The sequence below is a fragment of the Calypte anna genome, chromosome 4A (genome assembly GCF_003957555.1).
Source record: "Calypte anna isolate BGI_N300 chromosome 4A, bCalAnn1_v1.p, whole genome shotgun sequence".
In the NCBI taxonomy this organism is placed as follows: domain Eukaryota; kingdom Metazoa; phylum Chordata; class Aves; order Apodiformes; family Trochilidae; genus Calypte; species Calypte anna.
Window position 1 is genome coordinate 12,824,378 of NC_044248.1, and position 27,750 is coordinate 12,852,127.

The 27,750-nt window shown below is 37.6% G+C and overlaps 1 protein-coding gene across 1 annotated transcript in view; it reads right to left on the reverse strand.

Moving 5' to 3' along the window:
• The window catches only part of ARAP2 (ArfGAP with RhoGAP domain, ankyrin repeat and PH domain 2), a 117,686-nt gene that overhangs the window by 60,292 nt on the left and 29,644 nt on the right, over window positions 1-27,750 (reverse strand). Inside the window, exons 9-13 of the mRNA XM_030449915.1 lie at window positions 6,331-6,446; window positions 4,981-5,180; window positions 4,190-4,275; window positions 3,324-3,506; window positions 939-1,113 (exon numbers count right to left, since the gene is read on the reverse strand). Coding sequence (XP_030305775.1) covers window positions 939-1,113; window positions 3,324-3,506; window positions 4,190-4,275; window positions 4,981-5,180; window positions 6,331-6,446 — 760 coding nt within the window. The remainder of the gene's footprint in view (window positions 1-938; window positions 1,114-3,323; window positions 3,507-4,189; window positions 4,276-4,980; window positions 5,181-6,330; window positions 6,447-27,750) is intronic.

Sequence of the window (27,750 nt, forward strand, 5' to 3'; positions counted from 1 at the left end):
TTACCAAATGGCCACTGTCTACCACTGCTTGCCAACATAATCTAACATACTGTTTTCTGGCATACAGTTTTCTTTTAGTTTCATCCCTTAATAACATACTCCAGCAGAAGGGAACTGTTTCTCCTGAGGGCTTATGTAGAAATTTAGCACCAACTCTGGCAGCTGACAGTGCACGAGGGAGCAGAAAGCTGGTCCAGGTGTGTATCCACAATGGTGGCTGCAATACAACATAGCTGACTTTTTCTAGTGTAAATCTTCATGTAAACTTTCATTCCCTGACTGCTTCAGATGCTGAACACCCTTTCAGAAGGGAAGCTCAGGCACATCCATACTCTACTTTTTTTTTTAATTTAAGACCCTAATAACAGTCACACAACCAGAACTGCTGACCTCAGTTCATTGTGTGCTCCAAGCTGCAGCAGAAGTTGTGAAAAAGCAAAGCTTTGCTGGAAAAGATCCTATTACAAGTTCAAGATGTGAGTTTTATTTTGGGAAGAGTGTGTGTGAAAAATCAGGTAGGTCTGTGTGCAGTAGGGATAGATACCAATTTAAACAATCTTTAAGACAAAGTAAAGCTCCGGACAAGTAGTCTAGCTGCATGTTACCTGTATATACTCATTTTTTCTACTACAAGCCTGATAATATTGGCAGAACATATGACATTTTTCTTCTATGTTATAAATAAGGGTATGAGGTCTATGAATTATCACTGCATTTTTCATTGGGTTTTTTTAGTCCTAAAATTGATTTCTGAGCAAAATAGAAATAATTTGTAAGTAATTACCTACACTGCCTGCTGAAATGTAGTGAAACACCACCAAAACTCCCCCCCATACTGCTGTTCAATTGAATCACACTTTTCTTCTGAATTCCCTCCTTCTCTTTCTCAGCCTCAAATCAGAAGATAAAAGATACTGTATCTTGAGAATATATCCTACCTGAGAACTTGTTATGGTACAGGAATTCCATTTGCAGCCTTTGTCCAGCTTTCTTGGCTAATAAGTACGGAGTACTGTACACAGGGTCTCCAGTGGCACACATAGCATCAGCCCCACTGAACAGCAACATCAGAGTTTCTAGCACATCCTGCTTAACTACTGCAGCACACAGAGCCTTATCATGGAGAGGGAAAATTAAAAATGTCTTTACATAAGAAAGTTATTGACAACAAGTACATGTAATTTAGATGCAAACCCTTCCACCTCCAATATAGTTCCCCTGCATTTTCAAAGAGCATAAACATAGAGAAGTAGAGAGAATCATAAAGTATGGTCTGAATCAAGATAAAAAGCCGCAAAAGCAACAAAAAAACCCAAAAAACATCATCAACCCAAAACCTTTTGTTGCTGCCACAAGCCTCACCTGGGCAGGGCAGTATGAATGAATAATACAAATGGAGAGGAAGCTTGTGTATTAAAGTGGAGAATTCCCCCCTCAATGTCCTTCACACACAAACTACCGAAAAAAGTCTTAATATTTCAGAAAGTTCAACTTTATCAGTAGGAAACAGACTAAAATTAGTATGGAGTTTTTCAAAGCTATGGTCACAATCAATAAAGCAACTATTCTTTAGGCATCTTCACACTTGATCATCTTCAAGTCATCTTTAAATCTTGAGATTTAAAGATCTTGCCACATCCCAAAAGACCAGTCCACTTTCATTTTTGAATACACACAGAAGTAACAAACTTACTTTTTCTAAAATGTAGGTCTAAACCCAGGAGTAGTTATACAATTACAGCAAACTATTTTTCTAACAATTTTCAAGTTAGTATGTATTCAGTTAATGGTAGTTTGTAATTTCATGTCTCTAAACAGAACTTGGCCGTTAGATCTGGTATTTTTTCCCATTAGCTAAGTATTTAATTGACAAACACCATTGCCCCTCCCTCCCCCTCAAAAGGAACCCCCACAGATGACAGAAGAACCAAGCCTGTAAAACAGAGCTATTTCCTGTGGTCTGCAGTTACAATTGTAAAGACTCCTGCACAGCTGTTTACCAATAAAAAGAAAACAATCCAAATATTTTGCAATGACAGAGAAACCCCAAATCGTTTCTCAATTACAGTGAAATGTGGAAAATCTAAATTCAAGTTGTACAGTGAGATGGTTTTATAAACTTGGGTACAAGTGTTTTAAAGACAGCTATTCTTACATGCCTGTATTTTAACTTCTTATGTATCTAACCGACAAATCTTGTAGGATATATGGAAAGTAACACTTTTTTGACACACTAGCTAATGAACAAATGGAACTCTCTAGTGTAAACCACAATAACTTTAAATGTTACTCCTTCCCCACAATACCTTTGAGACAATTTGACTCACGTAACTGAATGTATTAGTATTGTTATTTACATGCATTTAACTCTTCTATACTCATATACCCTACACAATCGTGACTCTGAAATCAAGGGATATTAGAAGTCAGTCAAGTTGTCAAAAATTACACAGAAACTGATAATTTTAGTTAGCGTTTTCCACTTTATATGCGTAAAAATACGTGCTATTTGTGTAGAAGGAAACACTGAGAATGCATATTTTTCATCTTTAATTTTAGCTTGTTTCCTACAATCCACCATGTAAAAATGCATGAGCTACTTTCACCATTAATAACATCAAATCATCTAATGTACTGGAATGTTGCAAGACAAACCTCTCCTAGGGCACGGCGCTCAAAGGTCCAACCAGGTGTTCCAGCAGAAGTGCACAAAAAGTGCCCTGAGTCTGTTGCCCTCAGGGTTGATTAGCCTGGCTCGGTGCTACTGCTCCAGAATCAGGTAACCTCTCTGCTGGCTTGCTCAGGACTGAGCTGAGCCTGTGTCTCAGGCCTCACCTTTTATTGGCCCCCTAATCCTGCTCATGGGCAGTGGGGGCCCGCCCTAATCAGGCACAGGTGGGCTTAACACAAGTTCATGCCCACTACATGGTAATTAGTGGCACCTGGTTGCCTCATTTCACTACACTGGAATGCTAGAGATTATACATATAAATAATAAAAACCACAAAGAATTCACCTAAAGAAGTGGAAATTTGTAATTCCACAGCATACACTTGAATGAAAATAAAGATCTATAACCACTGATGGCTCTGCAAAACACCACACAGGCACCATGAACTTCTACAAGTAAAATATCTGGAAAAATACAAACAAGAAAATCATGAAATGATTCCTGTAGTCTCCAGAACAATCCTTATTCAGCTCTGTGAGAATATCACTACAGATTTTGTACTAATTTCTAACCAGTTTATCAAGATGAGAAATTACACACAGATACATTACAATACAAATATCTGGCATGGGCTTACCCATCCTAGTATTACCTTATTCAATTGCTCTTTGGTTTTGTAGGGAAAAGGTGTTTTCCTGAATCTTCCTTCTTTATATTTTTGTGTAATGAATGCTATCCTTTTTTCTGCAGGGGCATCCATATGCAGCTCTTCATCTGGAGGAAGATTTCCTGCCCAGAAACTGTTTGCCCTCTTATTTCCAATGATGATAAAAAGCTGGGATGAGATGTAAGAAAAAAAGGTAGAATACCATGAAGGATATGAAGCTGGTAAATAGTTTTTAGCTGATAAAAGTTGAAAAAGAAAGTTATTAAAGGGGAGAAAATTGCCTGCAGGAGACAGAAGCCTCTGTCAGTCACTGCCTGTGGTAATTTAATAATGAATAATAAGGTCTACAGTCATCATTTACCATCAATAGCCACCAAGCTTTACAAGGCTAAGCAGTTATAATATTTCAATGCATATTAGAAAATACCAGTAAAAGGTCAGAAAAGACTACATTTGTTTTAAAGAAAACACTAATGACTCAAAGCTCTGTATCAGCACTGCTTTTCAACACTCCAAGCAACTAAAGTGGTAGTGAAAAGCTTCCTTCCTCTTCCCATTCCCGATATTACCCATCATGATTGCTCTCCAAAAGCATTTTCTTTCTGCCCCCCAAAAAGAGAACCTACATGCTGGAGAAATACTAAGAGTAATTGAGCAGATGGTTATCAAAACAAATTAGCATTCTGAATGACACAAAGGTGTATTATTCCCAGAAGCATCAAGTTTACTGTAAGAGCAGCATGTTATTTAGCTGCTGTATGTCCAGCTTTCTTGTGAATAACGCAATAAATAACTCCTGTCCATACAGTAGTTGCCAACATGGGACATACACTTAGAAAATCACAACATACCTCAATCAGTTCATTGCTCCAAATGCTGGCATCCATTTTCAGGCTCCGGACCTTTGAATCTCTTGGTCCTAAAGATCTGTGCTGTCCTGAAAATCCCAAAGTATTTGTATTTAACTAAAGCACTTAAAGTGGATTTCTCTTCTGCTGAGATAACAAAAAAGTTTAATGAAGACATTTATTCTGATACTTATTTTTTAAAGACTGATTTTGATATTTGAATAGAAAATAAAGGCACCAGAACCTGCCAAAATTAAAAAAAAAATAAAGTGGAATTGCATTTGATAGTAATGTATTAAAAAAGTAGTCTGTATGATGTAGAATACTTTGGGTCTGTTTCAAATGAAAATCTGAAGTTGTTAAGCATAAAACATGACAGAACTAGATTTTTAGCAGTATCAGAAAAAGATATCCCTATTGACAGTAAAATATGCCCCCAGGCAAAAGAAGTAATCTCCAAATTAATACACTGAAGTATTTTGGCAACCAGCCCTGCAAAAGTTCCCACTAAGTGCTTGTGCGTTTTAATTTCCACTGATTGTGAAGGATTACTCAGCTGAGGAAAACCAATCAACTTACAGACCTGTCATTTATGCATGGAAGTGATTTAGAACAAGGATGACCTTGGTATTATTAAAAAAAAAAAAAGTATGTTCCCTTTTTTGTGTGTAAAAACTTTCACAAGGATGGCACTGTAAAAATAAAAAAAAGCCAGTTCAAGGACATACACAGATATGCAAATATGACATTTTGTAGAACCCACACAGCCTGCTGCCATTAATTACTCTACCTACCTGCACACTTCTTACAAATGACAACACAGAGATTGATGGATGCCCAGTCAGGACTGGGAGCTTTACAGTCAGCACAGCTTCTGTTGGACTCATTGAACCAAATCTTCTCAGCTACTTCATAATCAGACAGAGTTTCTGCTATCGATTGTTGCAGTGCTTCAATCCAGTCTTGTTTCTCTCTTTCTGACTCTGCTGTAAAGCTGAAACAATTGACTTTTCTGTGTTATTGATCTTTATTTTAAAGCCCAATTAAACATAGTCTGTAGTCTCTCCTATTTATTACATTTACACCCGAATCACAGGTACAAAGTCTTCCTCTACACAGATACAAATACTAAGATGGAATGTATTATTTTGAATTTTTGTCAATGAAAATTCCATTTGTTTTTGCAATCAGTTTTCAACAAAACCACTACTACGATGAGCTGCATAGCTTTTATCATGTTCAAGTTATGCTCCTGAGTTACTTTCAATCTTTTTGTATTACCACATCCCAAACTTAAAGACTGAACTTGAACAAAAGCATAAAACACCCTAAGGAAACAGAGATATACTGCAGAGTAAAAACAGACCTGCTAACTGCAATAGCCAAAAAATCCTCCTCATTTAAATTCATCTTTTTGAAATATATAAATAATTAGAAGCAAACACTCACATGGTGATGACTTAGAGAAAATCAAAGAACTAGCTATCTACTAACTAGTCACAGATTCAGATCACTGGTTAAGACTTATTTACCTACTACTCTAATCAACTGAGAATGAAACCAAACTCACTTAGCAAGCCTAGGAGAATAAAGTGTATTCTTCTACTACATTACTGATATTTCATTAAACACTAAAACACTTAACAAAAGGCTTTTATTAGCATGTACTTGTATTTTTTTAAAAATCATTACAAGTCACAACACCAGCCAAAGTGAAACTTTCTACTGATTTCCAATGGATGATTTCTACAGGGGACACCACATGACTGATTATTTTCTTTCTGAATAAAATGCTTAATATTAAATGAACGCAGCAATATTTCACAACTGCAATTTATTATTCTTTAAGAAAGAATTGAGTTCTTCAATTTACTCTTTGTTTTAACCTTCCCTTGCACAGAATGAACAAAGAAGGCTATATAAACATGATTCTGTGTGCATGACACCGAATCAGGGAGGTAACAGATGAAGGCACAAGACTAAGCAGAGGAAAGAAAATCCTATTCTTTTTTTTTTAATAAAAAAGCTAAGCTATCTCCATAAAAGCATTACCATTCAACCAAACCAGATAGGTCACTGTAGTAGGAAGCAAGTATTTCTTCAGTTATTTGCATATTTTTTAATGTAAACATTACATTTCTTACCTAAAGCTTTTGTAAGGTGTAATTATTTCAAAAGACTGCTTTGCAGTCCGATCCACTTGTTTCACATTTGCCACATTCATAGGGATTAAAGTAATACCAAATCCTGTCTTAAAATCCTAGGGAAAAGACAATAAAAGTTCAGGGTTTATCATTCAAAAATCAAACATGCACAGATCAATTGAATCAGCACAGTCCAAATATCCAAGGTCACTAATACACATTTTGTCCACATTATGAAAGTTCCTTCAAATTTTTTAATAGATAAATAAACCTATACTCATTTTTGTCCAAACACTATGCTTGTAATTGCTAGAATTGATAGAAGGAAAACAAACATACACACTGTAACAATTAAGGGAAAAAAATAACAGATTGAATTAAAACATGCATCCAAATCCATCACAGTATCTAGCTTAAATCATACCTTAATGATTAAATAATCTCAATACATCTAAATACTTCTCATTAACAGCATTTTTGCTTGGTTTTAAACAGACTGTATGAACAAAAAATATATTATGTATAATATTCTTTCCTAAATCTTTGGTTCCTCATGCTTTTGATGGATAGCATGAACTAAACATGTCAAACGTGTTTTTGAAAAGAAGTCCTACAGAGCAGCCAAAATAGAGTTATTTGTGAGTCAATTATTAGAAATACTAAGCATTTTTGCCTTAAACCAAGAAAACGTTTTCCCCTACATGGAACAATGTACTCAGAGATCAATCTTACATTAACACAGTTGGGAAATAAAGTGTTCAGTGAGCTCCTGCACAGCTCTCTCAAATGTATGCCTTTTGGGACCACTGATAGGCACAGACATCATTTCTTATCTATTCTGAACACCAACAGTATCTCCTTCTAAAACTGACTTATTTAGGTGTTCTGCTAATGGTAGTCACTTCCACAAGTTTAATATCTGGAAATATTAGCATATTTCTTGAAACAGCAGCTACATCAGAAACAAACCTACAAAAACTACATCATCCAAACAAAAGGCTGAATCCACACATCTCACCATCTGCAAGAGGCTCACTAAGTTCTCTCTCACATAACAACTCACTGGGTGGGAGCTGATAAACACAGGAGCAGAGGAGGGGACAAGGTCCAGTTACTTGCACATGCAGCAGGGAGTGGTTCTCTGGTGAATACATATTTAAGCCTGCACCACTGACAAGTTTCTCAGAAGTAGGTTCTATTACTTTCTAAGTATTAAAGCTCACATGGAAAGGATATTTCACAAAACTCTTTTCACTCCCCTTACTCAAGGTATGAGCAATAAAAATATCATTTTAGTTATGACTGGTAAGTCTAAATCTGAAATTCAACACACACGTGGGTCTTCACACAAGGCGAAGTTTAAATTATATCATACACGGCACTAAGGAGAACTAGACCCTAAAAGGCATTATAGTGTTGATTTTCAGGTGAGACTTTTTTAAATGCCATAATTTCCAGTACTTAAGTATAGCATGGGATAAGTCAGTAATGTTTCCTTACCAGACTTCTTACTAAGAATTTATTTATTTTTTTTTACCTTGAGTTACCTTGGATGGTATTAGTTTGGAAAACAGGCATAGATTTAAGCACAAACCTTTATAAGAAGTAATAGTTTTCAACAAGTACCCTTGCTTAGCCACTCCTCCTATAGCATTTTTTTTTTTAATATTTTTACCTTTCTCATACCTTCATATCTTCACAGACATTTTAAATCTCCTGGTTCATCTTCAGCCTCCACTCCATTTCCCTATAAATAATGGTTTTCATACTGACACATCTGCCTTAGAAGAGCACAGAGTTCTGTGAAGCCTACACAGTCCCTAATTCATCCTCAAAGAGCAGTTCTATGGGAAAGGAGTGGGCAGAGTAATCTCTTTTTGAGTATGAACCTGACAGCATGCTCTGTAGCAGTGAAGCAGACATCACCAGAAAGAAAAATAGATGTATGAAATACAGAGTAAAAAAAAACCAAACAAACAAAAAAAGGGATGAGGAGAGAAATTTACTAATTTTTTATTTCTATTAGCAACTTTGTCTTAAATCAAAGGAAAAATATAATAAACTCTAGATTTCTAGAGTTAAAAGGTCTGCACTTCCATGATACAAACTGGGTGCTGTTTTCATTTGCTGGTTTCAATTATCTGAAATAATTTGCCTTAAGAAATTCTGATTTTTAGAGGCCAGGTAACAAGGACCATACTTGTACCTGAAATACAGTGTAGTGCATTAGTTTATTAAAAAACAGCTGAATGACTGACAGAAATCGTAATTAACTGGAGTTCCATATACTCTTAGATCCAGATTAGAGTTTACTTAAGATAAATGATGAGTAGTGAAGATGACTGAAATAATAACTACCATATTGAGCTGGACCAAAAGTTCACCTAATACAGAAGATTCCCTTTAAGCACTTGCTACTGGCAACTGTCACGAACAGAATGTAAATAAGAAAAGCTGCATTCTCATTTTCCCAAATAAGCTTCCAGCTGTCTAAGGCCTTCAAGCTCATAAAGTTCAAACAGTTGCAGTCAAGCCATGACACTCAGTAGCAACTGACAGCCAATCCTTAAGGAATGCAAATTCCTGTTTTGAGGGCTTTGCAGAACCCTACTTCATAAATTTTTTAAATACTAATTGTTAAAAAAAGTAATTCCTTTTGTGCATGGATGTTGGTGGGGTTTTTTGCCTGGTAACAGGGAGTTTCACTTCATGACATCAGAGAAATGAAATGGTAACTAAACTTCATTCATCTACTATTCACCTACTTACTACATGCAACTCCTTCTTGAAAAATCTCTGTCCTGTACTACCTTCATCCTGTCCTTTTTGATGCTCCAAACAGCTGGCTGTGCCCAATGTCCTGGGAGCAAAAAGGAAGCAGACTGCATGGAAACACCCTGCAGGTGAAAGATGGCAAAGGTTTGTGTCTGTGAAGACAGACACCGAATTCTCTCACACTAACCAATGCAGAACTAAGGAAGCACTCTAGAAATGAAATGCATTAATTTGAAGTCTTTACCTAAATTTAACTGGAATACCCAACCTCCAGAGTTTGCATAATACCCAGTGTATGAATAATCTCAGTGAAGAAAGAGTAACTATTATCTTGTTTTAAATTCAGCGAGTGCTTAAGAAGCACTTAGGAACTTAAAAGTACTGCATTTCAGTGTGAGGAATGTCAGAAAGGGTAGGAAATTACTAACAATTTTCAGAACTGAAGTTTGTGGCAAAGTAACGAGTTACATCGGTACATTAGAGTGAGGTTATTGCCATAGACAAACTCTTTACAGTAATCATGCAACTCTTGGCATAAACAAGGTTTTGTGAGCACCAGGTCCACTGGAATATCATGTTCAGGGTTCAGAATTATGTGCTTTCAGAAGTGCAGTCTTGTTCCCTTCTTCAGAAACAGAAGAGAGCACTGAGAGAAACACTCCACTTGGAAAAATAAATATATTCACTCTGAGTGCACAAGAGCACAATAGGGCCATCCAATCACTGTACAAAATGTACTGACAGCAAGACCAAGCGGGATCTTTTCAGGATAAGAACTGACTTCTACAGCCCAAAAGCTCATTGTTTCAGATACACTAAGCTGTGTCTTTGAGAAACAGAACAAGCGTAAGAAAATTCAAAAATCCTTCAAGAAAGCTGAGGGTTTGTGCTTTCTTTTCAAAATATAGATATGTCCTAAATGTTTTTATTTTTAATACTACCTCAATGGACTTGAAGAAAGGTTGAAAAATGGGTTGACAAAAAACAAGCAAAAATCCAAACACCTTCATTTTCTTTTTTAAAACCATTTTTTTTTTAAATCTAACAAATTCTTTACAGATGCAATAATAGAGCAAAAGTATTCACTAAAAAGCACAGTTAACTGAAGGCTAAAAATAATAATAGCTAAAAGTAATTAACTATGAGTACATGCTTTCTGCTAAATTGTTGTTCCTTTCTGAAGGAAGAATAAATATATTGTGTGTTCTGCTGTCATGTACCTCTGTCTTCTCATGCATCCCTCTCTGAGAAGGGCATAAACCAACGAAAACCTGACATCTGTATACAAACTGTGAAATTACATAACTTTTCTTTAAACATACCTTTAGCATGTATCTATAAAGTGCACATTGGTGTACAAATTGCTTTCTCTTCCTGTTATGTATCATCTTTCATAGGCAAAAGCTACCCTGATACGTGCTTTCCTAACCTTTCTTCTGTTCTGGATAAAATTCAAGGAGCTTCAAAACTGGTTTAATACCTTTTGTAATATATATCACCAGTGTTTTACAGACACAGAACTAAATCATGCAGCTACATCTAAACACCTCTGATTTTCACAGCTTTTAACAGGTAACTTTTGCTATGTTGTCTTAAAAAGCCAGGCCTATGGATCTCCATATAATTTTGAAACGTACCTCCAATCAGAGGCTCACTCTTGCGGTTCTTAGTTAATAAACAGAACTCCTCTACAAAACTCCTCCCTGGTATGTATATACTTAATTTCTTTTTCTTATTTTTTCCCTTCAGCTCAGTTTTGCACTGGTAACACTTGGGCTAACACTCTTGCTGATTTACTTTAACTAAATTTCATTTCAACACTGGAATTCCAGGGTTATTGCTTGTGTTTCTCAACTGTTTCAGCAGTTACAGTCATGTCTGCATATGCCACCTTTTATGAATCTAACATTACCTACATCAAATTGATTTAAAAAATAAAACAAACAACTTTCCTCAGGAAAACATCTTGAAAAAACCCAACAAAAAACCCCAACCCCAATTACAACTTAACTCTAAATTCCTCACATAAAAATCATTAAAAATGAATCCCAAGTTTTATTTTGAAGGATAAATAACTCTACCATACATTAGAAAGAACAGTCCATGTTTTTACCTGAGTTTTTTGTTTTTTGCAGGAGGTATAATTCTACATACACAAACACGCAAGTACGTACATGTGTAAATTTAAATTTGAAGGATATTTTGAAGTACACCTAGTACAAAAGTACAGAGCTCTGAAGTACAAAAATAGTACTGGTGTATGCTGGGAGAACAGCACTTCTGGGAATTGCTACAGCAACTGAGTATCCTCACTGCACATCAGTTTCCTTCCTCTGAATTACAAGCTCACGGTCCCTTTGGTTTTTGGTTTTTTTTTTGGTCTCTGGCTGTCAGATCTTGAGGTCATGCAATATTTAAGGGTGTGTACACACACACATACATATATAACGTCCCAATAAGGGCAAATAATAAGGTACCAATAAGAAAAATATGCTACCTATGAACATTATATATACCCATGCAGGCAATCGTATGTGTCTTTACATAGGCATACATGAACTTTTTTAACATCCTACCACTAATTTACAAAAGGACCATCCATATTTCTGACACCACTCCTGTCAATGTATTTAATCACAATATCTCTGCTCAATTCCAAAATAACAGCCTTACATGTTTCCTTGAATTCTCCTTTGCTGCTTGCAGTAACTCTTTAGATTTACTTTGTGGATGCGACCATAAGTTGGTGACAAGTACACTACAACATTTCTGAAAGATTTGAGAATTCCCGTAACAACTTAACATGATTTAGACTTTTCTCTCATTATAGCCCCATGGCATTTTATTCCCTACATACAAGCGAATTATTCCAGAGAGACTGAAAGCTGGTAATTAGAATCCTTCAGGAAAAGCAACCATAGCTTCTTTCCTCTCACCCTTAATTGGAGGTATATATTTCAGCCTTTCTAGCTAGTAAAGAAGGCTAATTTCTGCAACAGAAGGGTGCAAAAAAATTGTTTCCATGTTAATGAAAAATAAAGACTTTTTTGTATTAGTTTTTAAGAAACAGTGACTAGTAATGCAGAAATTGCTTTGATGATATTAATTCTTCTCCACAAGTTTTTATTGATTTCCACTTCTTTTAAACTACACTCAGGCTTAGCCTTCCCAGTTACCTCTAATCAGGCTTCTCAAATCTTTAGAGATTTACTTCCCTTATCACAGGTCACAGTTCCATATTATGGATTGGAATTAAAAAATGCCACAAGTAAAGACATATGTGCTCTCTTTAAGTCTTTCTTAAAGACCTTGTTAGGTCTCAAGATGAAACCACAGTGAAGCATATAGTATATAATTACACACACACAAAAACGACACGAAAAGTACACGAAGTTAGCCAAGTCAGGCCCTGATGAGCAAAGAGGTGTTAGAATTCAAGTTGTCTGTGCATGTTAACTCTGCAGCTTCATGCTCATCTGTTGTGATATGAGAGGTAGTCACAGCATTGATTTCAGGTTCTTTTCCTAGGTACGCAAAATTACTGCATCCCATAAAAGAACCACTTGAAATTTATTTGGGCTATTATTGCAAAACATTTTGTAATGACAACTTGACATCCATGATTTTGGAGTTGAAAAACAGGAAGAGAGCAAAAGGCAAGAAGGGCCTCTATGATTAGCTATAGTCAGTGACATAGAGTAGACTTGTTTGCAGTGGAGTGTACTGGACATGCTACCAGTACGTGCTCCACAGCAATCCACATCATCACATTATAAAGAAACCTGGTTCATATAATTTACATATAATTTAAGATGGCTCTATGATGAAAGCCAATGCAAAAAGTAGAGAAAAAGAAGAGATTTGTTTAAAAAATGCATTCCTGAACCAAAACCCAAAGGCAGTTACAACCTTAGATGTTACTTTTCATGTAAGTAACAAATCTATTTCACTTACTACAGAAATAATTCAGAATCCTCACTTCAGCACTTATGTGTGTGTATTCTGCAGTATCAATACAACTTTAAATCACTTGATTATGCACCACCAGGCCCATGCCTTGCTTGTTGAATGGGATGGATCTAGGACACAAGAAGATTAAAGCCCCCTTCCTATATGGGCTGCAAAATAAAATAAACAAACAAACAACAAAACCCACCCCCAAAAAACCAAACTAAACAAAAAAACCCAAACAAAACACAAAAAATCCCAACCAAAAAAAAAAAAAGGAGGATCACACAAAGTGACAACACCATCCTAGAGAGTTAGCTCTTTTATTTGCCTTTGCCAATTTCTACTCAGTGTAAATCAAAAGCCTTAGCATACAGTCATTCCCCTGCACATTTTTCATTTTGTAGTACCTGGCTTTATGCTCTAGGGTTTGATCTGCAGAACTGCTGGGCAACTGGAACTTCAACTGAGACCTACATAAATAGTATTTTGAGCAGGTACAGCCTGACATAAAACTACTTCCTCCCCTAAAAGACAGAGAAAAGAGAGAATGCAAAAGATACGGACATTTGAATCATTCGTTTTGTTTCTTGGAATGTTGTGGTCATATGGAGGAGGCAATCACATTCCTTTACCTAACAGGATTTGATGAGAAATTAATTAATCATTTTTCTCTGATTAGCCAAACACAGCATTACTGACCATTTCCTCACAGAATATTCTTTCTCTGGTGAAGAATTCTTTCTGTTAGGTACTTTTCAACAGTGTGCAATAAAAAAGGCATAGTTTATTCAATGAAAAGAAATAAAAATTATCAAATAGTAAAAATGCACTAAGTAAGGAAGTGATCCTGTGGAAGATAATAGTGCATCATAGTATCTACTGCACAATATAGAACTGTATAGACCTGACTGGATGCAAATAAGGTTTTATAAGTAAGCCCAGTTTTCCCATGTTTACAGTACATACACATATCTGTAATTCTAGTAATGTTATTTTACACAGATCTTCTTTGAACTTTCACATGTTTTTAGCTAATTTCTCCCCAAGAATGCATTATCACAGAAGCATCTGTCTCCCTACCTAACCCCAAGTAAGTTTTCAGTCTACACAGATGCTTGGCTTCTATCATATTCCACATAACAGCAGGCACTGAATACCTCAGGTCTTAACAAGATTTAAGAAAGGTAAGTTAGAGTAGAGAACATGCTCTAAATTACCCTACTCCCTTCTTTCCTGTTCCAGAAGAGAAGACTTCAGTGTATCACAGAATCACAGATTGCTAGATGTTGAAAAAGATCTCTGGAGTTCACCTACTCCAACCTCCCTGCCAGAGCTGGTTCACTAAGAGCAGGTTTCACAGGATGGTGTCCAGGTGGGTTTTGCATGTCTCCAGAGACAGAGACTCCACCACCTCTCTGGGCAGCCTGTTCCAATGCTTTATTATTTTCATAATAAAGACGTTCTTCCTTAAGTTTCAGTTGAATGGTCACAGTACAGTCAGTATGGTCACAGAGAACCAAGATGATGCAATCTGGAATCATACGCTCCAAGATAACAGCTGCAAATGCATACATAAGTAAATTAAAACCATCAGTTTCTTGGTCCTCAAAAACAAAGGAAGAATATGACAAAAGAAAGGAGAGGAAAAGTCATAATTCCTAATATTCCCAAGTTTCTCACATGTGCAGAAATATGCTAAAATGGAAGGGGAGAAGGAAATAACAGCAAAAAAATCATGCTGAATCCACCTCTTGCCATTATAAATATTTGTATGTATGCTTTTTAGTGATGGTCCAATAACCTTTTCATTATTTCTGAGGCAAGTTATGCGAGCAGTTGTAAGGAACTCAATTCTACATAAAGTTGTACATTTTAACACAAAGCAATTTAAAGCTATTACTGGAAAGTAGAGAGTACCACAGTCATTTGCTTTGCTGCTTTAGAAAAATACTGAAAAGACTGAATTCTACAACTATTGTACAATTCAGAGCTCAGCTGAGTTACATAAAGTGTGATTAAGACCATTCCCCATTCTGCCTGCACATGCTTGCTTTTTCTTGTCACTCAATACACTAGGAAAGCAACAGTCTCACGTCTGAGGCACACAAGAGAGAACCAAGCATCAAAAGCAATCTGGTTATACTGCCTACAACACCTGCCTTGCTACCTTCCCCAATACCCTGGCAGATATCAAGAAAGAAAGACACAACTGCTCTCCTTGTTGCCAATCCTACCCTGCCACATGAAAACCAAGTGCAGACAAACCTCCAATTTGAACAATTATGGTGATTCCCCTCCAGGAGGGCTCCTCTGCAGCATGCAGCTCAAAAATCAGCATCTCATTAGCTAGAGAGGCTGAAGCAGCTGCAGCCTGCCTGGGCTATCATCTTTACTTTTGCTGCTTCCTGAAACATCACAAGATAATACAAACATTAAAAAAGTAGAATTCAAAGCCTTTTGTGAGAAAGTACAGCCTATTATATTCAAGGCTATTGCCTTTATTCCTATTTCAATGGCCATTCATAACATTGCCCCATATTAAAAGAGAAATCATGTTCCTCAAGGTACACAATTCATAACACATAAAAACTCTTTCCATTTCAGAGTACATTTCTTGCTACTTGCTTCACACATTTTTTGTCCTAAAGTGATGCCAGTTTAACATAGGCGAAACCTACTGTTACCTGGAAATTGCTCAATTTTCCTCACTTTTACTTCTTTACTCCTTCCACCTGCCTATTTTTTTTTTCCATTTAGCTGAAACAGGTATCCCTATCTCAAACGCACACATATTTTTAAAAACTCACCCCTATTAATAGCATCCAGAGCACCTCTTGTTGATACATGGATGTTTTTAAACATAACTGTTACTACTAAAATTTAAAGAAGCCACCTGGACTCTTCTTTGGAAGTGCTTCACAACTAGAAACCTTCTTGGAAGTGCTTTTAACTTGTGCCCTGTGTATTTTCAAAGCATGGTTTTCTGAATGCACATTTTTATAATTTTTTTTCTGAAACTTTACATACACATCGATACTCTTGTTATGTATTCACAGTCCATACAAACCGCTAACAACATGGTGAACTCCTGGAGGAAGGACAGACTGGGAATTTTTGTCACACAAAAATGATAACCTCTTTAAAGAACTTTTTGTACAGTTCTCACTGTACAAAAGATTGTATCTCAGTAGCCAATATCCCCTAATGAACCAAGAAAACCTTCTAATAATGCAGCTCCTATTTTCCTCCAAATTTACATGTGGAGTCTGTAGCAAGATGAACCTCTTTTAGGGCACGGCACTTCAAGGTCCAACCAGGTGTTCCAGCAGAGACTCACGAATAGTGCTCTGAGCCTATAGCCCTCAGGGTTGACTAGCCTGGACCAGTGCTATCACCCCGAGAGCAACTGAGCTCTCTGCTGGCTAGCTCAGGACTAAGCTAAGCCTGTGACTCAGGCCTCACCTTTTATTGGCCCTCTAATCCTGCTCATGCGCAGTTGGGGCCCACCCTAATTAGGCACAGGTGGGCTTAACACAAGCTCATGCCCACTACCAGGCAATTAGTGGCACCTGGTTGCCTCATTTCACTACAGGAGACAGACAACTATGGCATTGACCAATAAAACATATCATTGACCAAGCACAAGGCTGTTACTTAAGGACTGCACACAGCTAGGTGCTAGGACAATAAGTCCTTACTGTATATAAAAAAAATTAATTTATTTAGTACTTCCTTATTTAGTAAAATAAATTTTAATTCTGTGACATCATATTTTACAAGTAAAAATAACTTATAATTTCTCCTTTGATAAGTATTAGAAAAAGTAACATTTCCTGACGGAGAAGGTTTCCAAAGCTGTTTTTTACTCAAAGTAATGTTTTATCTCCAACAGGCAAGGCACGGGGCGACTTAAATGCCCTTGGGGAGCACAGCGAACAGGGGAGGGCAAACAGGGAAGGCTTCAAAGCAGTTTGCAGGGGCAGTTCACGTGGGCAGGGAAAGTGTCAGGGAGCTGCAGCTTACTCCTAGAGTGATGCTAAGTACTCAGAGAAAGAAGACTTTGCTCCCAACACCCACACAAATGGATATCAGTAACCAGGCCATAGGCTGTCAGGAATGCCGCAGCCTCACTCTGACAGCAGGAGGTATCACTGGGTATGGCTGTGTGAGGTGTGAGCTGGTTGATGACCTGCTCAGCATGGGGGCACAGCTCCAAGATGAGGTGATGGAGCTGAGGGAGGAGATGAGCAGGCTACGAAACATCAGGGACAGTGAGAAGGAAATAGATTTCTTTCTTCAAATGATCTCCCCTAAATTTGACCAGGAAGTAACTCTCAGGGTAACAGAGGATCCTATACCCTCTCATAACCACACCCCTGAGCCCTGCCCTCCCACAGTAACCCTCAAGAGGAGAGTGAATGGGAACAAGCCAGTGCTCGATGGAAAAGAAAATGGAGCAAGTGCGTTCCCCTAAGAAGTACACCATCTGTATTGCCCTTGCAGAACAGGTATGGGGCTCTGCAGGAGGATTTAGCTACAAGCAAAGTCAAGATCTCACAAAAGCCAGAGATACCACGAAGACCGACTTGCCTCAGGACAGCCATCAAAACTGACCCTGAAATGAAAACTCCAGGGGTCACTGTAGTAGCTGACTCCCTGCTGAGGGGAGCTGAGGGCCCCAGGTGCAGACCAAACCCACTTCACAGGGAGGTCTCTGGTCTCCCTGGTGCCTGGGTTAAGGATGTTGCAAGGAAGCTTTCCAACCTTGTGAGACCTTCAGACTATAACCCACTTGTGGCCTTTCAGGTGGGTAGTGATGAAGCAATAATAAGAAGCACTTGTTTAATCAAGAGAAATTTCAAGGGCTTGGGGTAACTGCTGAAAGGATCGGGAGCCCAAGTTGTGTTCTCCTCCATCCCTCTAATGACAGCAATGGATGAGGGAGCCAGCAGAAAGATCCATCAGATTAACTCATGGTTTAGGGACTGGTGTCAGTGGCAGAGTTTTGGGTTCTTCAATCATGGGGAAAATTCCATGCTACCCAGTGTCCTCAAATCAGATGGGCTTCATCTGTCTGGCAGGGACAAAAGGAATATAGCCTGTAAGTTGGCGGGGCGGATCAGGAGGGCTTTAAACTAGGTTTGAAGGGGAAGGGGATTTAAAACAGGCCCTCCAAAGATGAGCCTGACCAACCCGATCTCCTTTTATCATCAGGTGACTGCCTGGTGGATGAGGGGAAGGCTGTGGATGGAGTCTACCTGGACTTCAGCAAAGCCTCTGACACAGTCTTCCACAGCATTCTCCTGGAAAAGCTGTCAGCCCAGGGCTCAGACAGGAGCACTCTGTGTTGGGTTAGGAACTGCTGGAGGCCCCCAGAGAGTGGTGCTGAACGGTGCAGCCAATTGGTGGCTGCTCACCAGTGGTGTCCCCCAGGGATCAGTGCTGGGCTCAGTTCTGTTTAATATTTTTATAGATGATTTAGATGAGGGGATTGAGTCCACCTATAGCAAATTCACAGACAACACTAAGTTGGGGCAGAGTGTGGATCAGCTGGAAGGCAGGAGAGCTCTGCAGAGGGACCTGGACAGACTGGAGAGTTGGGCTGATTCCAATGGGATGAGGTTCAACACAGTCCTGCACTTTGACCACAACAACCCCATGGGGAGCTACGGGGTGGGGACAGAGTGGCTGAGAGCAGCAAGGCAGAAAGGGACCTGGGAGTTTGGGTCGACAAGAAGCTGAACATGAGACAGCAGTGTGCCCAGGTGGCCAAGAAGGCCAATGGCATCCTGGCCTGTATCAGGAACAGCACGGCCAGCAGGTCCAGGGAAGGGATTCTGCCCCTGTACTCAGCACTGGTGAGGCCACAGTTTGAGTCCTGTGTCCAGTTCTGGGCCCTTCAGTTCAGGAAGGAGATTGAGGTGCTGGAGCAGGTCCAGAGAAGAGCAAGGAGGCTGTGAAGGGATCCAGCACAAGTCCTGTGAGGAAGGGCTGAGGGAGCTGGGGGTGTTCAGTCTGGAGAAGAGGAGGCTCAGGGGAGACCTCATCACTCTCTACAAATCCCTGAAAGGAGGTTGGAGCCGGGGGGGGTCGGGCTCTTCTTCCAGGCAGCTCTCAGTAAGACAAGAGGGCATGGACTTAAGCTCTGTCAAGGGAGGTTTAGGTTGGATATTGGGAAAAAATTCTTTACAGAGAGGGTGATGAGGCATTTGAATGGGCTGCCCAGGGAGGTGGTGGAATCTCTGTCCCTGGAGGTTTTTAAGAAGAGACTGGATGTGGCACTCAGTACCATGGTCTGGGAACCACAGTGGTAGTGGATTAAGGGTTGGACTTGATGATCTCAGACAAACTTTCCAACCTGCATGATCCTGTGATTCTGTAACTTGCAAATTTCAAATTATTTATAACAGACAATTAATTTTTAAAAGAACAGCAAACTCAAAACAAAAACAAAAACATGTCTGTCTTAAATGGATCATTCTGGTAGTTTCTTGCTGATACCAACCAAACTAACAGTTCAGATTTCTGATCTTTTAACACTGAATGGCTCATCTGAGATGACGCAAATTGCAACAAAACATTAAAAAAATATATATCTTCTTAGGACCAATTTAATGAAATGTGGAGAGTTCTAGGTTGCATTATCAATACTTTTTCCAACTAGGAAGATTTTAGACATCTGTTGCACACAGAGCCATGAACAGAAAAGCTGAATTTTAAAAAATTATATTATGACCTCCAATTTAAGAGAAAAAAAACCCCTATTTATAGGACAGACTGATACAAAAGCTTTTGGTCAGATGGTATAAACTCTCATCTGTCAATGAAATAGTCCAGCAGAAAGAGGACATTAAACCCCAACAAATTTCAGGTTTGCTTAAAATTTGAAATTAAGAAACTTTTAAAATATCTAAACCAAAACAGAAAAAAAGAAAAGAAATTATGAAAGAAAAATATATATTTAGTAGATGAACAGTATTTTGAGTGTGAGCACGCATGCACGGTGATTTTGAAGAACATGCCTTAGACACCATGGAGGTATAGATGCTTTCTAGAAGCCAGTATGAAGCAGCAACTTCCTACTAATACCCTGAATGAGAAATCTAAGGACACTATGCTATAATTTCTGGATTATTCCCACTTCTGAAATATTTATTCTAAAACAGTAAAGGAACAGCAGCACCAACATTTCTAACACTTTGCCATGCATTCTTCACTGCCTGGACCATGAGAGGGCTGATGCCATGACAACAGCAACACCACACAGCAGCTTTTGGTGAACAGGAATCTTTCCTAACCCGATCAGTCACTCCAGCATTTTCTCCCATGGGAATACAATGTCCTTACATTTAATAAAAAAGAGGGGGGAAGACAGTTCGTCTTGTTGGTTTGTGGAGTTCTGTTTTGTTTCTTTGGGTTTTTTGTTTGTTTTGTTGGGTTTTTTTCAGGTAAATAGTTTCTGTCACTGTCATTAGAGACACGGATACTAATTTGTCTTTATGACACAAAGATGAAAATAGATTATTAATGCACAGAAATATTCTGGTTTTTGAAAAAGAAAAATCACTAGTAGACACATATACAACTACTGCTTAACAGGTACTCCTGTATTTGCCTAGGCTTTTCCATATGAAGGTAATTTTTCCACATAAAGCAAACACCGTTAGTATAAAAGCAAATACGTAAGAGTTTCACTAACTAATGCAATTTTCAATACTTTAATATTGAAATAGTTCCAGTATTAAATGATTAGAGTTTACTGAATTCCTAGTAAATAAGTTTATTCTGAGTTTATATATAAGCCATTGCCTTTTTTTTTCTTTTGTGGTATTTTTATATTTATTTTACAGTGGTTAAAGCTAAGAATTATACATAACATAACAGTCCTTTTAAAAAATAAATGTTTTCCAAAACTCAAGACACTTCGGAAAGCTTTTGTAAAAAGCTTATGTAAAAAACAAGCAAATTCAAGCTTGCAATGAAATTCTTTCCAGCTCATGATAAGCAAAGGCTAATACACAATACAAAAAAGCACAGAATCATTCTGGCTGGAAAAGACCTTTAAGATCACCAAGCCAAACCATTAACCTAACTCTACAAGTCCAGTGCTAAACCAAATTCCTAACCACCACATCTATACTTCTTTTGAACACCTCCATAAAACATACTCCTACCAAAAAGCCTTCATAATCTGTGTTACTAACTACAGACCCAGCTGCTAGAAAGAACAACAAAAAAATTATCATAGGATCTTTAGCTAATTATCACCAATTATTATTTCTATGTCTATCTTTTGTTTTATTCACTGAGCCTCCTGTAATCACAAGATGAACGATACAGGAAGGTCTTGTAGAACCCACAATGAGCTACAGATAAGTGGCTTCCTTGTAGCATAATGATTCCAACTGTCTCCTGTGTTCTTTTCACTTCTCAGGTTTCTCACTCCCATCCATCTCCTTCCACAAAGAAGAAATAAATCTTGCTTATCTGAATTTAATGACACTGAAAAAGCAAAACTTGCCAAACAATGTTAACACCCTTTCAGAGCACAATCCTAGTGCGGGTCAATGGGCCTTGATCACTACTTAACTGTTACTCTGAAACCATTAATAAACGGAGCAATGTAGCAAAATAAGCTTAACTTTCAGGTTTTGCAAGTTTACAAACTTGTTTCCTCCATTTTCTATTACAGCAGCCTTCAACATCATGCAATAATAAAACAAAAATTATTCTGAAAAATACACTTATTATTACTATGTTCAGATAAGTCAAGATGCCTTACAACTCAAGAGATTAGTAAAGAATAGCATCTACAATGGCAATTTGTTTGTGGAGAGGGACAAAAGAAGGGAAGCACTGATTTCCAGGCTAATCTAAAAGCAACATCCTGACCTTGAAACAAACAAACTGAACACATTTTGTGTCATGGTGAACACGGCTCTGGAAAAATTTGTCTGGCTTGTAACTGGAGGTATACACATGCATCTCAACACACAAGTTGCATCTAGACTGCAAAGGCTTGACCAAAATTGGAATTTAAAAAAGAAACCCACAAAGAGGAATGCAGAATGAGAATTAGTATTACAAAATCAACCCATTTCAGGATATTCAGATACCCAGCAGCATAATTTTTATACCAATTATGGGTGAGGAGGCTTATAACATCCTACAGTGATTTCTGAGAACAGAAAATCTTCCCAAGAATCTTCCTGTATTAGCAACTATGGGCAGCTGCACCCTGCAAACACACTGAAGTTAGAAGGTGGTATATTTTCCCAGCATGACCATTCTATTTAAGAAACTAGGACAAACAAGAATTTAGGAATGAAACAAAACACTGGCCTAAAATGAAAAACTGGCAATTCTAACATAAAAGGCAAAGCTCCAACAGACGTTGTCAGAGGTGGAGATTTATTCCTGGTATTTTTGTTTAGATCCTACAAGCAAAAGCTTTTCTTAAACTACTCTGTATATATTGGAAACACATCTTTTAACTCCTCCATTTAGATAGATAAGTAGCTAGAACAAAGTCTGCACAGGGTTCTTAAGGTTAATTTTAAACTACATCTGCATATAGTTTAGGAGAATGAAATTTAGGTCTGTGGGTGAAAGACCTGCACAATTAGAAGACCTGAACAGCCAGCACTACAGAATCATGCAGAACTGTGATGAGATAACATCTTCTGGTTTTGTTCCTACAGTGCACTCTATTAACCTTTAGTTTTTCTTCTTCATGTAAAATTCCAGTACAGTTCCACCTGCATATATTAAGAGATATGTTTCTGATATTCCATTATTCCTCAATGAGAGAAGGATGAAGGAACACAACTTCAAGCAGAGCTTTCTGTAGATGTAACCCTATTATTTACACATCAGCATTTATTGCTGAGAACACCAATGTAGCCACACAATTTCACAACCATTAACTACACATTTACCATACACAAGTACCTAAGACCATCCTCAAATCAGGCTTTTAAGTTTCACCAGCTGCACATTGTTATTAAATGAAACAGAAAAGAGAAACTTAAGTTATGCATCATCTTAGCTGTACAAGGAAAAGTGAGAAGCAAAAACCCTACGCACAGGAATGATTACAGAGTGCACAGAGAAAAGACAGAAACAGCTGATGTATTTATTCAAGGTTAAATAAGCCCTTTCCAGATAAGTCACATCAAATTGGCAGGTACCCTTTGCCATGTGGCTGGTTTGTTTTAAATAAAATTAGAAAAAAGATGCTAGAACCCCCCTCACTTCTCTTTTTGAAAAAAGAAGTAGAAGGTGAAACAAACCAACCTGAAGTCAGAATCCATCTCCTACCTGGGCATCAGTGATGACCAGCACTGTCTCCTTTTCTTCTCTTATGGCTACTCAGGACTAACGAATTTTGCCTTGATCAGTTTCTCAACTTTCGTTTTGACCCCCATCTCCTGGCTCATCAGTTTTCTTGCAGCCCAGTAAATGGGCAGCTGCTCAGTTCCTTCAGGGGAGAGAAGCAAGAGTCAATTGTAATAAGGGGCCGCAATTACTCCTGTGTTGCAGGAACTGAGCTGCTGTTGCTGACTGCTGTCATTTTATCTGCCTTTGAACTTCTTTATGACCCTATGGCAAAGAATTACAGCCCTTGGCTGGAAAAAACATCACACCTCTCATCATCCCACAGTATCCTGCAGAGCCTCTCACCCCAGTGCCAGCCAGGCTGGCTGTGGAACAGGAAGCAGCATGAAAACCCGTATCAATTATACCACTGCAGCCACACTGCTTCAAGACCTCCTGCAAAACTCACTCGTGTACCTCTAATGCAGCTCTGCAGGCTGGACTGAAGACTGCAGACATGCATCAATGTGAAAAAATGCAGTGCACTGGATATAGACTCCTCTCTGCCTAGATGCCAAGTATAGAAATCTCAACAATTTGAAAACACTGAACAGTATGAGACAGACAGTAATTTTTCTGTAATAAAAATGGAGTCACAGCCAACAGCAGTATTTTTTTTCTTCAATAGTCTAGCTCATCTTAAACAAAGAAATGTCAATACTGTTTTTCAAAGCAACTTTTTTTGGAAATACTGCAGAAATACAACACAAAGGTCCCCAGTGAGACAAGAAAAAACCCATAACAAACCAAAACAAAAATCCCCACAAAAAATCCAAAACCAAACCAAAGCCAAACAAAAACAAAAAATCCAAACAAATAAAACAAACAAAACAAAAAATGCCCAACCAAATAAATGTTGTTTGAAATGCTCTAAACCTACTAATGTCACTAGGTATGGCTTAAAATACAAACAAGATTATTTCCATCTTTTATTTTGTGAATCATCCCTTTCCAGCTTCTCTATTATCAAGCGGAATATATTTTCCTTCTGAACCACTGTCACATGGTCCTCCAGCTGCCCTCTGCCAATTGTTTCAGCAACCTTCCACTCAAAATGAAGGTAACCAAGAATGATTTTTGCTACAATTCAGTGCATGTACCATTTTCCAAATGTTTCTTTAAAAGTATTATATAGCAATCAATCATTCAGGTGGATCTCTGAGGAAGGAGTATGAAGAAGGAACGGGGGTGTCTAACCCACATGCTGAGATGGAAATAACTTTTGAGTGAAGTTTTCCAGAAATATCTGTAAGATACCAATTGTTAATGAAATGTGTTTTAAAACATGCCATCTCTAACAAGATACTATTTTGTTAGGGGGAGAATTTAATTTGATAACAATGTCATTGAAGTGTTTCATGAGGCAATAATTCAGTTTGAGTTGATTAAATTCAAATTTGTTGGCCTAGCAATTTATTAATTAGGGACAGAAATTATTGCTGAGAAAGCACCACTGGGACATTCCCCACATTCTTACTATGTTGTAAATCAAAAATTCCCTTCCTTTTGCTTCAAGGATGGTGCTTTTATTTAGAATTAAAGCTTGCAGACATAAGATAGTGGAGCAAAGAATAGAATGTTTTGTTATTACCTGAACAATGCCATATTACTCCAAACATAAAGAAACCAGCAAAAAGTAAAATCAGTTTAATTAAGATCCAAAAGATTTTAGTGTCACTTTAGCTGCAATGATACCAAAGTTCTCAGCAGCTTAAGGATCATTTTTATAATGCTCATTTTAAACCATGCACTTCACATAACTGATGAAAACCCTAATGACCTATTATTTTAGCAGTGCAATAGCAATTCCAACCTGCTTACTCTCCATTGTCAGCACAGATACTGCTCACATGTCCAGCGCACACTGAACAGAAGACAATTCTGGAGCAAACATCCACTGGTTGATTCATTGTGTCCAACAAAATAAGGTGGGAGTGAAAGAGTACCAAGGGGGAAAAGGAGATGATAAAAAATTCTGAGCATCTTAAACAAATTATAGTGGTCTTTACTCTAATGACTCTGACAGAGGCTGAAGGAAGGCCATCCAATCCCAAAAATCATCATGAAGTAACAACAGACATCCATGATTGCCAAAACAGTTTTCTTTAGGAGCCCTGTGTTTTTCCTGCCTGTTCAGCTACTCCAAGCTAAATGCATTAATGATCAATCATCTGCTTTTAAGTGCTTGGGGTTCCAGGCATTACAGTGTCAGTTACAAGGGACATTAATGAATTGCAGGCATACTCTTTGGTCTCCTGCTGATGCATGCTAATCCATTTTACTTAGTAATGCAACCAAGGAGAACCTTTTAATCATCATAATGTGACTGCCAGTGCCCATCTGATCATACTCATCCTAGATTAGGGAAATCCTAAGGTCTTCAAGAATATTGCTATTCCTCTTCAGCCTGGACAAAGGAATATTCTCATCTCTCTGTTAAACTAATTTTCACAGAGGAATATCCATACAACTTACCTCTGTCATACAGGCAACATGCCCCCCAAAATTAATCCTTTTGTAATACAATGTATCTGAGCTCTGCCACACCAATTAAAGTTTAAATTCATTAACCACATATAGTTAATTAAGTCATACTAGATATCATAAAAGGCAAGTTGACAACAGAAGATACACAACTAATTAGGAAATGGAATTCGCATACTCTATCATAACATATGTTTGTACCTATCTAAGTTGTGGAATGAGGATATGTTGTCTACACTGCCTCAGAAATGCTCTGCTCTTTACAGCTGTAACAGCTGTGTCACTTTCCATAAATATCAATATTTCCACTATACTAATTAGTTTAATACCTGAAGTAAAGGATGCAGGCTGAGAAAAAAAAATAAGAAAAAAAAAAATTAGTGTTGCCATTGGTTAGTTTAAAGTTACTTACGTCCCAAATATAGCAAATGCACAGAAGTAACAGATGGCTAGAAAAAATGTGGTTTCTATTGCCCTCAATTTAAAGGAGAAAAAGCAAACCCAAGCTAGTAAGCATTTTTTCTGCATGTCTCCTATGAGAACTGAATGAGATGTTTACAGTTCAACAGGAATTAACTACGAGTAAAATAACATTCTAGCTGTATTTAATTCTGCAGTATATTGAGCTATTGAAAGAAGAGAGATCTGACTATTCTAGAAAAATACATAGTCACCTTAGAACTTTTTGGTGCACACGCAAAAAAGAAATCCATTATTTAAATGATTATTCAATTTTTCATGTTCAAAGAATGCAGAAATAACTTGTCCATGTGATTTTAAGAAAAATAAATAAATAAATGCGGCCCTGGTCAACCATTATAAATGAAAGTACACACAGTGATGCTCTGCTTCCTATATTTGGGAATTTGGAGCCAATAAATTATTTTGTCATGGGATGTGAAGCCAAGCTACTAGTTCTTAAATGCAAGTAAAAAGTACAGTGATGAGCAATGCTGTTAGGTAATTCCAGTACTCTTTGAGGAAAGTGGATTTCCCCAATATTGCATCAATAATCTTGCAATAAGTAGATCTAAAACTTTCGTCAATTGTTTGCATACGTGCTGTGCCACTATGCAAAAGCTATTTTCATCACAGTACTCAAACAAACACTTTTCTTCTACATGATACGTATTAATCATCCAGAAAGCCTGGCTGAACGTTACTAAAAAGGTGATATCATTTTCTTTTCTCCTTCTCTACCCTCCATCACAAATCAACACAATCATGAAACTTCTGATCATTGTAGAAGCATCAGGCTTTCCTACCAAGTTCAGGATTGCTTTAGGTGTACGTACATCCCAATGAGATCTTAATGACAAAAACAAATGAGCAGAAACAATAAAATCTTCATGGAGACAAAGTTCAACTGCACAGAAAAAAGCTTAACATTAACACAGTAACATTTTGGTGTTTCTTTTTCAGAATTCCTGTTTATGCCCTTTTCCGTGTTCTTTAGTAATACCTTCAACAATCTAGAATAACATCCCACAAACTTATTTCTGCATGTAAAATGTAGATCTACCCTGTAAAGGTGGACACATGAATTTTTTCTTATCTGATCCAACCACATTACTTTAATAGCATATTTTAAATACTTTTTTTTTTTTTTTTTTTTTTTTTGGGTAAGTGTGCTATTAGTTTAAAACTGAAGAAATAATGGTTGGACCAACAATAAGCCTTTCACTCACTCTACAAAATTTCTTATAATCATTCACTTGGCACTGCACAACATGCAAAAAAAAAAAAGGAAGCTTTGAAGCCTGCTTTATTTCTTGTTTAGTTGTTTCTGATATCACAAATAGTAATTGATCTTCACAATGGTTTTGAACATGG